This window comes from Glandiceps talaboti, chromosome 1 (assembly GCF_964340395.1).
Source record: "Glandiceps talaboti chromosome 1, keGlaTala1.1, whole genome shotgun sequence".
Taxonomy (NCBI): domain Eukaryota; kingdom Metazoa; phylum Hemichordata; class Enteropneusta; family Spengelidae; genus Glandiceps; species Glandiceps talaboti.
This window is the reverse complement of record NC_135549.1, coordinates 3,490,780-3,504,376: the sequence shown is the minus strand read 5'-3', so window position 1 is coordinate 3,504,376 and position 13,597 is coordinate 3,490,780. Positions and strand designations below refer to the sequence as shown.

The window sequence follows — 13,597 nt, the reverse complement described above, 5'->3', positions numbered from 1 at the left end:
TTAGGACAAAATCCCCTCTTCCTAAACGAATGTGTGACATCACACGTTTATATATGATGTAATCCATGATGCAAAATGTAGCGGTCACACTACTATGATTGATGCAATGTAAAAACATGATGGTAAACATGAATTTCCAACCTTATGAACCTGTTTACTGAGATGATGGTAAACACATTAAATACTACCGAGAAACCCAGCACTGTATGTCACATTAGAAGTAAATTTTATCAACTTATCAACATTTCGGAAGTAAATACAGATTGCTGAAGCTGTTATCATTGAAGGCATGAAAGATTTTGAAATTTGGTTAGGAGTGCGAAAATGAAGTTCATCAATCAAAATGACACCAGACCTCTTCCCCCCTAAATGAACAAAGTTCGCTTATTGAGCTTGTGTGACATTGTGCGATCGTCCCTAACATAATGTAATAAGAAGATTTCACTCTCTTCTGTTACAGAAGGGATATTAAAGATTAAATTACTTCTTTTACCTCAGCCAGCAACTTATCTCTGAGTGCATCATATTTCTCTTCCAAGGCTTTCACCATTTTATCCTCTGTGGTCATTTTCTGAGTTACATCAAAGAGCACTCCTGCCACATTATCATACCATTTCTGAGTTCTTGCCATGTTCTGTACTATTTTCAGCTGCTTCAAAGTTGCTGCAGTCTGAGTAGGAGAACAAATATATTTAAAGCTGGGAAATGTGTGGATGTTTGTGAGGAAATAAACACAAACTTGTATCTGACTAATAAAGTATTCTTGATAAACTAAATGCATTCAGCCTGCTGTTAACCAGATTAACACATGGAGTTATACTTTTGATGATGAGAGATCCAAGATCCATAAATAAAGTAGAGCTGGAGCCGTCATAAATGTATTAAAGATGTTTAACAGATTGTGTTTATTACGCGGATGATTCATCGACAAAAATTGACAATATACCCAAATATCTACCTCCTTTATACACTCACATAACTCAATTCTTTGTTTACAAACTGATGTTGCCACAGCATCTGCCCATTCTCTTGTCCTCTCATGCAATGTTTATATAAACATCTGATAAGCTTCGTTCAGGTACAAATTATTGTTTACAAGATGAGATATGGTTCGTTGGATCCCAGCAATCACAGTATGACTGGTATAGAACATTTTGCCAAAGAATTTGCAGTACCCACCTTAGTGTTTAGGTCTGCCATCAGATATTGACTTTCTTGGTCTTGTTGTTGTTGTAAATCAGCCAGCAATGCTACCTGGACATCATTTTCTGTTGGAGCGTCACCCTCTGACTTCTTAGATAGTTCAGCCAATCGGGCTACCACTGCCAATGCTGATGCTTCCTATTGGGTAAACAATATTATGATGTCATGAATATGCTAATTACCATGTGATTGACAGTTGTCAGATATTGAGGGTACCATGCGCTATACAGCTAATTTATCTTTTGCTGGGGTGGCACATTTAGAAAATACTAGGTATAGATGGTAAAGGTGTGAAGCACAGAATAGAGATTGTCCACTCGTAACAAGTCTTCATAGAAGACCCAAAACAAATGTACATGGAGGTATTATTGAGTTATTTTATAGTTTAAACTGAAAGAATACGATCAGTAACTACTTTAATTCACCAAGTACGTGATATATCCTTTGCTATATGCACAAAATAGATTGACTTGGCTTTGCCATTTGGAGGCTAACAAAATCAAGAGACAAAGTTGTTAAAATGTAATTGTTTTGATTTTAAAAGTAACAATACCTGAAAGATCTCCATCTGTTCCTGAGGATCTGAAGCCATTTCTCTCCACTGTTTTCTCCATTCCTTCAACTCATCTCGTCTGTCTTTAAGTTTATCTTCATCTAATTGTCTAGCTGCCTCCTTGCCTTCACTGGTCTCTTGGTCTTGTAGTAACTGAAGAGGAATAACAGGACACAAGATTGACAAACATGCCTCTATGATGATGGTCATTGTAATCAATGTATTTAAAGTTTTGTTCAAAATTGACATCAGGGATGAAAAACAGTGTGTGTCTTTGCTTCTAAGTTCTTTTAATACTTCAAAGACATGATTTTGTCAGTAGCTGTCAGAATGGGTTGTCTTCTTTCCCTGATATCATTATTGTGAAGGTTCAATCTCAGCATAGAAGCATACATGTAATACAGACAGCACATTTTACATGGAGGAGCGATTCTTTATTACGACTGCCAACAGCTGTCTAACAATCTGAACAAAAATTTATCAACTTTTCTCTTGTAATACATCTTAATAATTATAATTTGTTACACAGATTCAACAGACTACATATATGTTGTTAGGTTTGATTTCCAAACAGATGACAGTAGTAGCAATCTATGGCTCATTCAGCTGTCTATATCAGTACACATAAAGAAAACGCTTCATCTATAAGTTACCTGTACAAGTAGTTCTCTTTCAGCTTGGTGTTTCTTCTCCATTTCTTTCAAGACAGCATCTTGTAAAGCCACAACGTTATCCCCATCTTCTGGCATAGCAACGACTTCCTTCTCTACTGTCTCTCTATTCTCTTTAGCACCCTGTCTTCTTTTCTTTCTTTCCTCCAATCTCTGTTTTGCTAACTCCTCCTGTCTGGCTCTCTCTCGTGCCTCACTGTATCAGTACAAAGATACAAAACTGTAATTACTGTAGTGTTTTTGCTAAGAATTGGTGCCATACTTCATTCTGTTTCACGGTTATCATCTTAAGCTACATATCCATCTTCACACTTGATTAACATCATAGCTATTTATTGATGCCTGTTACCATCTTTTTCTCACACTAGGACAACAAAGTTGTACTTGTAGTAAGGATGTCTATTACTGATAGTGTTACATCATATCAATGCTGTACAGCACTATCATACCTCTAGCTCCAAGCAGGGCTTGTACACATAATATTATACCTGAAAAGATGAGCTAACTGATCTATGTCACCATCTGTAAACTCTCTCTTTCTGTCTCTGTCACCCCTTTCTCTCATTGTCTGTCTGTTTCTCTCTTTCCATCTCAATGGGTTTCTTTCTCGCTCACACCACAGACAAGTAGCTTACTTGTCTGTGCTCACACACACACACAAAAAATTGCTTACACATCATCATGATGTTCAGCTAGTCTAAGTAACATAGCTGCTGTGTCAAAGTTATCCTCCTGTCTGGCATTTCTCTGTTCTCTCTTTAATCTCATTAACTCAGCTTGTCTTAGTCTCTCATTCATCAGTCTTTCATCTTGACCTCTAAGACTTGCCAACAGAGCTTCTTTTTCCTGTTCAAAAACAGACATTAGACATCAAGATATAGTTATTAGTGATACTAATCTCATTCACTAAAGCAGAAGAGAGTAAATAACATGACTGATAAAGGTACAAACATGTGGAATAATTTGTGCTTTGGACTAGATAAACTGAGCTTCATGGCTAAAGCAAGGTAATAATATTATCCATTGAATCCAACACCACTTTCTGATTTTTGTGTACTGAGATCTGATAGTCTATAAAATCATCCTTTGAAGGTAGTCTAACCCTGCAGTGTTATATTTAATATCTTTAAGAAAATAAAGCTATTAAACAAAGTATTAACAATGTTTTTGCCAAATATCTAATAATTTGTGTTTTTGATAACATTTGGGAACCCCCGTAGCAGAGAAGGGTAAATCTTGTAAAACTTGTATATATCTTCCATGCCATGTAAAAGAGTTTTGGTGAAGAACCCAGGTAAAATACCTTGGGACAATGGGTAGAATGTACCTAGTTTACAAGGCCTTAACAAAAACAATGGACAGCTAACAAAATATGTGTGTACCTCATCATATCTTCTGTCCAGTTCTTCAAGAATGTTTTTGGGTTTGGGTTTATTCTTGAGTTCCTCTTCTTCTTCTAAAGCTTCTTTCTTTTCAAGTTCATCCACTTCTTCTTCAGACATTCCTGAAATTATTATGATTTATAAGTACAAATTCAATTTTAGTAAACATTAATTTCACTATATACTTTTACTTACCACACACTGACACTATTTTGTAACATGAATAGACGTTAATGTGTAGCTATAATGCAACTTCAACATATCAAATGATGATGGCCATCTTTAACATTAAAAGGGCCAATCAAAATCATTCTTGCAAATAAACAAACAATGTAACCCAGCATCTGATTGGTGGAGAATACCTTGAACTTTGACATGATGTTTCATACCTTCAGCCAATCTTTGCTTCCTTCTTTCCAATCTTTCTTTCAGTTTCTTCTCATAATCAGCTTTGTTCTCTCCCATCAAACTTTCCAATGCATTCTGGGTCTTGATGACATCACCAAGCAGCTTAGCTGCCTCGTCATACTTTCCTTCTTTTCTTAGTCGCCTTTCTTCCATTTTCAGTTTCATGATTTTAGCTTGCCTTTCTTTCTCTGAAAGTCTTTTCCATTCTGCTTCTCCCATCTGTACAAACGAATTAAAGAAATAATGGAAGTGATGACTGATCTTACATGAGACTATTCACTGTGACAAGGTTGAACTCATCTGAATATAGACAGTCTCAGAATAGAAAGATTCAAAAATTTATTACAAAGTATAATTCAATGTTATCATTTTTATCCACTTTGAGTTTGTTTAAGTTTATGTTAACTACTACACGGCGATGCTTTCTCTCAGAACATCATTCAGTTATATACTGAGGATATCTATTTGATTATTTTGAGTCCAATGCATAATGCCAATTTCTCTATTGACCATTAGACTTAATTTCAAGCTTTCTGTGGTCAGAAAAGTCTGCACTACAGTATGAATACCCAGATACTTATTTGACCACTTCATTTTGATGACAGGAAACATTCTGACATCATTTCAGTTACACTTAATGCTCAACTAGCTCTAACTTTTTGTACATTTTTGTTAAAACTTGCTAAATGAAAAATACACCAAAATTCACTGGAAATCCTTCAAGTTAGCCATATTGGTCATTGATCATGGACATATATACTGAATTGACATCCATGTATCAGCAGTAAAATGAAATGATATTTATAACCATGAAAATATCTGTCAACACATCGTAAATTTGTGAGATGCAGATGGGGTTTCATCACTATACAATCATATATAACAGCACAAATTATTTAAAACATTTCCCTTAACAACTAATGATAGTATGTATTTGGTTTTATGGATTTCCCTACTGAGGCAAAATATTTTGATGTGTCTCATTTCATAGCAGAGGGTTTCCCAGTAATAAATATTCCTACCTCATGCAGCAATGCCTCAGCTATAAGTTTATCTTTCAGAGCATCATATTTGCCTTCCAAAGCTTCAACCAGTTCATTCTCTCCTGTTTTCTTGCTTTCATCTCTCCTCAGAAGTACCACAGCAACATTCTCGTTCTTGTTTTGTTTTCTTTCTTTGATTTGTTCCTCCTGCCATTTTACCAGCTCTTTCAGCTCCTTTGTATAATTAAGAGAAAAGAGCAACTGATGGGGTTAGCAATATTCATTGTAAATATTAAAGTGACCAACATTTATAAATCAATTGGAATCCTGAGTTATACCTACAATAGCTTTTTATTTTCTCATTGTTCTAGTTTACTTTTCATTTCTGCCTTTACAATATTTGTCATCAAATATGCCTTGTTATGATAATGCCTGTACATCATAAGTATGTAGAAGTGTAAGTCTGTAGGATTTTATGCTGTACTTTTCAATTTTACATGCTTTAACAGTATAGCTCATTAACAAATCATAAGCATTATCACTGTGACTTTGTTCTATCTGTTCATGTCAAATTGAATACCTATATTTGGAATACTAGTACCTTATTTGGAATGTTTTGTATTGAATACTTTTCCTTATTTGGAATATCACAGTCTATTACCTTGTTGGTAAACTTTGTACTGAATACCTTCTTTGGAATATCTTGTATTGAGTACTTTTCCTTATTTGGAATATCTTATATATTACCTTATTTGGTATACTTTGTATACTGAATACCTGCTTATTTGGAATATCTTGTACTCAATACTTTTCCTTATTTGGAATGTTTCAATAGTGTACCTTACCTTATTTGGTAGTTGTTCAATCACTTCTTCACTTTCTTTGTCCTGTTGTTCTTGTAGGTCAGCCATGATGCTAATGACTACTTCATCTTTACTGACATCTCCACCTTTCTGTCTTTCTAACTTCTTCTGTCTGCTGCTCATCTTTATAATGGCAGCCTGTTGAAGGATCTCCATGCGACCTACCACATCATCTGTAAATAAATAGAAAGCTATTCAAGAAACATTCTTTCCAAATTATGTCAAAGCTGTCTAAAGTAAGCCTTTGATAAGTTGGACATTTTTTTTTTATTTCTAGCTGAAGTAACATATTTCAAACTTTTTTTATTTGATTTTTATAGATTGATTGTGTATAAAGATATACACATCTCAGTATATCTGCATTATAAATCATTTATTTGATAAAAAATAAAATGTGATAGCTCAAACATAAACAGAATTAGCAAATGATATTGTTTACTCCAAATGTACTGTGAAAGATTGGAATGCATCATCTTACTTGAATCAAGCTGCTGTTTCTGTATAGCCAATTCTTCCAATTTTTGTTGTCGTTGTTCCTCTGTCATTATTGTGCCATAATCATGTAGTTCTTGATGGCCATCATGTTGTAGTAGTTGTAGTAATGTTTCTCTCTCTTTTGCATGTTTGTTTTCTAGTGCCTTCAACACAGCATCCTGTAATGAAATCAAAATGTGAAAATCTAGACTTACACTGCTCTAATTCCAATCTGTAACATACATGGGTTGCCATTATACATTTTCACTGTAACACAAACAAATCTTGACTTTTGGACCAAAATAAACTTACAAATTTGAAGTAATTTGAGAAAATGTGAAACTTTTGATCAAAAAATTTATCTGGAAAATACTGTACTAGTACTTTAAGTGCTGACTTGGTTCAGATAAACATATCAATACAATGTAACAGGAACTAACATCATTGTAACCCTTGAAATCATACAAAAGTATACCGCATTGTAACCCTTGAAATCATACAAAAGTAAACATCATTGTAACCCTTGAAATCATACAAAAGTATACATCATTGTAACCCTTGAAATCATACAAAAGTACATGTATACCTCATTGATCAAAAAGCCTAATATATAAATCCTCACCTGCATGTCAGCCCTATTTCCATTGTTTACTATATCATCACTTGGCTCCTCTGACTTTTTTCCACTCTCACGATTCTTGCGCAATGCTTCAAGACGTTTCTTGGCAAGTTCTTCCTGTCTAGTTCTGTCATTCTTCAACCTAAAATTGTGACAGGTCAAACAACATATTAAATCTTTGGTATCACAATGATCATCTCTGTTAATGCTGGAAGTGATCTGATCAATCACTGCTGTAGGAGGTTAACATTTGCTTATTACTAATTGTATTATCAATATGAAATGAAGCAGGACCATTTTACAGAACTATGTGTAAACGTTTCCCTCATACTGTACTACATGCAAACAAAAGGTTGCACCTGATAATATGGGGTAGACACTTGAATGGTATCTCTATGTAATACAGTTTTTGAGCTATGCAGTAAATTGTGATTTTTATCTGCAAATATGGCCACTATTCTATAAAATTTGACAATATCGCCAAAATAAAGTTACACACATATGTCCCTTGTAATATGTCACCTTTTTTAAATCAGGTTTGAAAGAAATCAGCAGTTGCATGTCAAAGATTTGGATATGTGTATGGATAGGCAGATCATGGAAACCCACCACCTCCATCCCCACTCCTTCAGACACCACCCAAAGGGGCTTACAAAAGCATATGCACTAAAACTTAGAGATGTAGTAGATTCATTCTCACCTTTCTTCGGCTGCTGCTTGGTGGCGCTCTGCAAGCCCTAGGACTAGAGCTGCACTTTCAAAGTTGTCTTCCATCTGAGCTTTCCGCTTCTCTCTCTTCAGCCTTGCCAGCTCTGCTTGTCTTTGTTTCTCATTCAGCAGAGTTTCTTCAGAATCTCTCAGTTTTGCCATCAGAGCATCTCTTTCATCTTCAAATCTCTTATGCAAGTCTAACAGTGGGTTCTTAGATGGATCATCCTGCTCATCCTCATCTTCAGGGATGCCATCTTCATCTCCTTCTTCTCCTCCTGTGTTCAAAAGTAGCGAGATAAAAACAAGGCATACCAAATTTTAAATTGAGAAGATATAGCACATAATGCAAATTGTGGTGCAAATGTATTAATTTTTGGCTGCACTTTGATTTTTATGCACTCTTTTGCTAGATTCTAAATCTACCAAAATATATCCAGTTAAAAAAATATAATCCAACTGCTTTCATAATTGCTTTTGAAATTCAAAACCCTGGGAATATAACTGAAAGGCTACTTTCAAACTCTGTTATACCATTAAAATAACATTAGAAATGTTTAACTTTTACGGAAGCTGTTTAGCAAGGCCCATACATCACTTCCAACTATTAACGTTCAGATTGATGTCAGCTACAAACTGAATAGTGAAAGTGAATGAAACCAACACAGTTTATCTTATGACAAGTTTTCATTATAAAGCGTACTGAATTCACACGGTATCCTAGGCTTTCCATTTTACCTCTACTCTACCCTTCAGGGTTATGGGTATATAGACAGTGGAGTATGGTGAACTTATTAGAAACGATGGTAACAAAAGATGCTGAAAGTCAAATGCCAGATTAGCGTGTTTACTCATGTTTTAAGAACACACAGACTACTATGCCATTGAAACTGGATCAGCTCCCTTTAATAACAGGAATACATATGTCTTAAATTTATATAAATTATATTTTGATGCAAATCTATTTTTGAATTTAAACATATAAACTATACTAGAACCTACAACAGAACATGTCAGCACTAAACTAACCTCCTTGTCGTCTTCTGGCTAGTCTTTCCTTCAGTTTCTGTTCATACTTAGCTTTGTCTTCTCCCATCAGTTTACGGAGGTTGGCATCAATCTTGAAATTCTCACCCAGCAATCTCTCTAACTCATCATACTTTCCTGTAATGAATTGATGACAAAAGAAAACAGAATTGATGAATCCAAAAAAATTATTTCTGAATGTCTCGATGCATTTTCATTCCTTTTCTGTGTTGTTATGTTTAATGTGACATTAATATAAAGTCACTTCCTTTGATATATGTCAAATAACAAGATACATTTACACACTTGGTGAAAGTAGGTTTATATCAAAATTTTAAAAGATTTTAATTGAAAGAACATATGGCAATCCATTAGTCCAAAGCAAATCCAAGTATAACTTTGCATTGCAGTAAATTCTGTATTCTCTCGCTTGTTAAATTCACAAAGTGAAGTAATTATTTTGATGAGAAATTTGACTTTAAAACAGCATCATTGCTACATCCTGAATGTAATGGGTGATATAAATCTCAAAGTATTGACTATGTATCAAACTAACTCTATTAGAGTATCACTGAAATTTACATGCAAAAGACTATCTTACAACTATTTGTACTGTAAGTCAGAAAACAAAAGTTACAGTAGTATGATAGAAATAAATCTCATACATGTTATTGTCTTCTCATAAAATCTCACTGTACCTATAGTCTATCTAGTGATGTAAGTTTTGAATGACAAATGTAAGATTAATGATATATCAATACACCTACTCCATCTCATTACAATAAATTAAAACAAAACAAATTAAACTCTACCTTCTCTCCTGAGTCTTCTTTCTTCTAATTTCAACTTCATCAACCTTCTTTGTCTCTCCTCTTCACTCAGTCTCTGCCATTCTGCATCACTCATTTGTTTCTTCAAAGCTTCAAGTAGTAACTGATCTCTTAGAGCATCATATTTATCTTCAAGAGCCTACAATTATAGAAATGGTGACAACATTTGTTAAAATAAATCAATGACAGCATCAAACTTCTCTTCTAAATGTAATGTTGTTGTATCATATACAACTGTCAAATGTTATACAAACTCCTGAAATAACATTGTAAATCCCTACCTAGAAAAACCCATAAAAACTGTCAAACCATGATCACATACAGGACCTAAGAAGTTCTCTTTGGTGGTATCTCCATGTAAAGCAGTCATAGTCCCCCCCCCCCCCCCCCCTTCCCTGGTTGTATCTGCAAACTGCAACTACCATGATTAGAGACTGGCATTACCTTGAGGAGTTGATCTTCTTCTGCGGCACCTTCATATCTTGTGAAGACTTCAACAACATTGTCACTTGCCTCTGTCTTTCTACTTCGTATCTCTTCATGTCTCATACCTGATAACTCATCCTCATCCTGTGTGTAGGATTTGAAATTATCAATAGTGTCACAAATATACAAGTCAAGGTTCTTTTTGGAGATGTGTGTGCTCATGTGGTCGACACATAATACATATATCATAATTATGGTATACTTAGTTAATACTTGGAAAAGACTTTCTAATATGAGGGGTCAGATTTGACAACCACTATGCTATTTTTACGGCACCCATTACCCACCAATCAACCACTGTATACTGTCCATCTTGAATTGTAAAATTGATATCTCTTATAATGGGTAATAAACTCAACTAAAATATCAACCCTCTCAAATGACAACAAACATTAACCTAGTTAATCAATAATAACCAACTCATTGATTTATGACATAAAAAACATCACAATAATGATAAAAAGTACAAGTACAGGTAGTACAGAAATAGATAACAGAACAACATAGCAAAGTAAACTCAACAAGACAGCCATACTCCGGAGTTATATATGCTGAATTAATTTGACATCACAAGATACCTTTGTATTTGTTATTGAAATACTACTGTACATAAACTTGGTTTATTTCAGAATGAGAAGTAGTACTACAAGATTTCTTACTTTGTCTTCCAGACTTTCAAATATTGCTTCTCCTTCTCTATCTTGTTCATCCTGTAGTTCAGCCAATAAAGTCACTACCACCTCCTCATGACCGACTACTTTACCCTGTGCTTTCTCTTGAAGTACCAATAGACGTACAATACTTTTGATAGCACCACTCTCTTCCAAGATGTCCAAGTTTTGTTCCTTGTCATCTAGAAATAACAAGACAATAGTTAATACACCTTCTAATTCATACACTATTATCATTTACAACATATCATTTTCATACAGACTTCTATGATTGGCTTAGACCGTGCCACATGGAAAGTAGTGACCCATAGTGACCTCAATCATTGCATTCTATTTCCCCTAGGGCACTATATATAGTATGGGAGTGATATCAGTTATTTGTTTTGACAATGGAAAGAAAATGTGCCTGAGAATGTGATGTCTTTATATAAAAGTTTAAAACACTTATTGTCTAGCCTTATTTGGGCACTAGTAGACTTCATATTACGTACACGCCATGCTGTTATATAGCAACTTATTCCCTCAGCTTTCAGCCTTGGGGAAATAGTTACTGCATAACAGCCCTCAGGGTAATAGATGTCTACTAGTACACCCATAGCCTGGCAATGAGTGCATAACATTATTATTTTAGTAATGAAAATTTCTATTCAGAGTCAAAAACATTTCTTTGAAGTGATCCTTCTCTGTGAGCAGAAATGTTCATTACTAAGTATGAACCTGTACCCAGACTCCATGAACATTTATTTTTGCATATACATTATGTTAAAGTAGAAACCATTCTCTTTAAAGAATTTCTTATTACCTTTGTTATCAAAGTCAAGTCCCTGTCTTTTATGTTTGAGTTCTGTAAGTCGTTTCTGTCTGTCTTCAGAAGCCATCAATTTTGCAGCTTCTCTCATATCTTCACTGCCTTGGTCTGTCAGAATACTCATCATCAAATCTCGCTCAGTTTTATGTTTCTTATCAAGTTCCTTCATGACTGAATCTTTCCAAGCTTCTACATCACCTACAAGAAAGAACAAAGAATACAAAATATAGCAGAAAGAATTATGAATCTACTCACTCTGCAATAAATGTATACAAAAATGGCTATAGGTGTCCAACCAGGTTTCACATTAAAGTGTTTAATCAGGGACTTTAAAGACATCACAGTAATGACAAAACACTGTGACAATGACTAGCATGACAGTTCAAATGTGCCTGTTTGAAATACAGGTGTTTAACCTGTCTAATGTTAAACATGGATTTTTACTTTGGAGTCATGGCAGTCTAGTTAGCTGGGGTGCCTGGCTTGTGATCTGTACACTGCTTGTTCAATCTTCAATCTATTTCCAATGGTTATTGTCCACGGCTGAAAACATGCTTGCACACCTGTATTCAAATGAATGTACAAGCATGCAATGCACAGAAATTTATATGAACACACTGTGCTACTCAGAGAGTTATGAAATGTACTGTTTTGGATAAACATATGTACTAATAACAGATCCCCATGATGCATAGGTGTCTGTGTGGGTACTCATGGTATCTGCACCTATGCTTGTTGTGCTTTCAAGCATTGGAGTATGGCTACACAGGACATCATAAGCACTTGTGCAAATCCATTATGGGGTTCTGTAATAGTACTGGTGATATCAGTGGCATTTACCTTTCTGTGGAAGTACACGATCATCAAACTCGGCTTCATCATACAGACCCTGTTTTTTCCTGTGTTCACGATTATTGAATCTCTCCTTGGCTAGTCTTAGCTGTCGAGATTTGTCCTTTATGACCCTGGTATCAAAAATATAGACAGAAATTATTTACAAGAGCAAAGGAGGGTATGACTGTGTGGAAAACAGAAAACAAGGTATTCATCCTCTCTATGTTTTGATATACCAGTGACTACTTGACTCTCATCTAATAGAGCTAACTAAAGGTGCTAATAGTTCTCTTGTATTATTTTCATTGAACATCCCATCATTCCTATCATGTTATTCGCCAACATTTGTTCTTTGTTCAGCTGAGGATAACAGGAGTGGCATAATGGGGTCTTAATGCTATGAGTTAAAGACAAGTAGTGCAATGTTACTGACATTGTGTAATATTATTTTTTTCATATCATTCAAGGGATGGATGGGTCCAGGATAACGCAGTATGCATAGATCTGGAATCCTCAAGAAGCCACATCAAGGAATACTATGTTTTACTTTCACCTGTTTCTCTTACCTCATAGTCATATTAATGGACACTCTTTCAGCTAGACCAACCACAACAGCTGTATCAACAAACTTGTATTCCTTCTCAGCTCGTCTCTTCTCCCTCCACAGTCTTCTAACTAGCTGTAATCTCTGTTGTTCATTAAGGAACATTCCTCCCTCTCCTCTCAACATACACATTATTACATCCATGTCTTCATCAAATCTATGTTGAAGGTCAGCTAATAAATTGCCCATCTTCTTGACTGATGGAGGTTCTGAAAGATCTACGAAATGATTCACAAAGTTTTATCAGAATCTTATATCATAAAATTCCTTACTGGACCTGACATGTAGATTCTTAGCATATTAAAGTTGTGTGTTTACATTACAATAAGTATACATCATTTGTAAGGCCCTAAGTGATATTCAACTCAACACACACATACTATCATGTAGAGTGTTGCTATATCACCACCTAGGCCAGGTAATAAGCCCCCCCTCCCCTTACATTCGATGTAATCTGTGGAACCATCAATTCCA

General features: G+C 35.0%; 1 protein-coding gene across 4 annotated transcripts in view; it reads right to left on the bottom strand.

The window, feature by feature from the left end:
• The window catches only part of LOC144437842 (uncharacterized), a 59,688-nt gene that overhangs the window by 37,075 nt on the left and 9,016 nt on the right, over positions 1 to 13,597 (bottom strand). For 3 of the 4 annotated variants that reach the window (XM_078126873.1, XM_078126888.1, XM_078126896.1), the window contains exons 13-31: positions 13,086 to 13,341; positions 12,526 to 12,650; positions 11,680 to 11,883; positions 10,866 to 11,059; positions 10,165 to 10,290; positions 9,703 to 9,859; positions 8,894 to 9,028; positions 7,857 to 8,142; positions 7,160 to 7,298; positions 6,542 to 6,716; positions 6,046 to 6,236; positions 5,240 to 5,434; positions 4,199 to 4,436; positions 3,810 to 3,931; positions 3,101 to 3,273; positions 2,410 to 2,623; positions 1,757 to 1,909; positions 1,180 to 1,341; positions 494 to 670 (exon numbers count right to left, since the gene is read on the bottom strand). In XM_078126873.1, coding sequence (XP_077982999.1) covers positions 494 to 670; positions 1,180 to 1,341; positions 1,757 to 1,909; positions 2,410 to 2,623; positions 3,101 to 3,273; positions 3,810 to 3,931; positions 4,199 to 4,436; positions 5,240 to 5,434; positions 6,046 to 6,236; positions 6,542 to 6,716; positions 7,160 to 7,298; positions 7,857 to 8,142; positions 8,894 to 9,028; positions 9,703 to 9,859; positions 10,165 to 10,290; positions 10,866 to 11,059; positions 11,680 to 11,883; positions 12,526 to 12,650; positions 13,086 to 13,341 — 3,422 coding nt within the window. The remainder of the gene's footprint in view (positions 1 to 493; positions 671 to 1,179; positions 1,342 to 1,756; positions 1,910 to 2,409; positions 2,624 to 3,100; positions 3,274 to 3,809; positions 3,932 to 4,198; positions 4,437 to 5,239; positions 5,435 to 6,045; positions 6,237 to 6,541; positions 6,717 to 7,159; positions 7,299 to 7,856; positions 8,143 to 8,893; positions 9,029 to 9,702; positions 9,860 to 10,164; positions 10,291 to 10,865; positions 11,060 to 11,679; positions 11,884 to 12,525; positions 12,651 to 13,085; positions 13,342 to 13,597) is intronic. The other variant, XM_078126881.1, reaches the window with a different exon arrangement.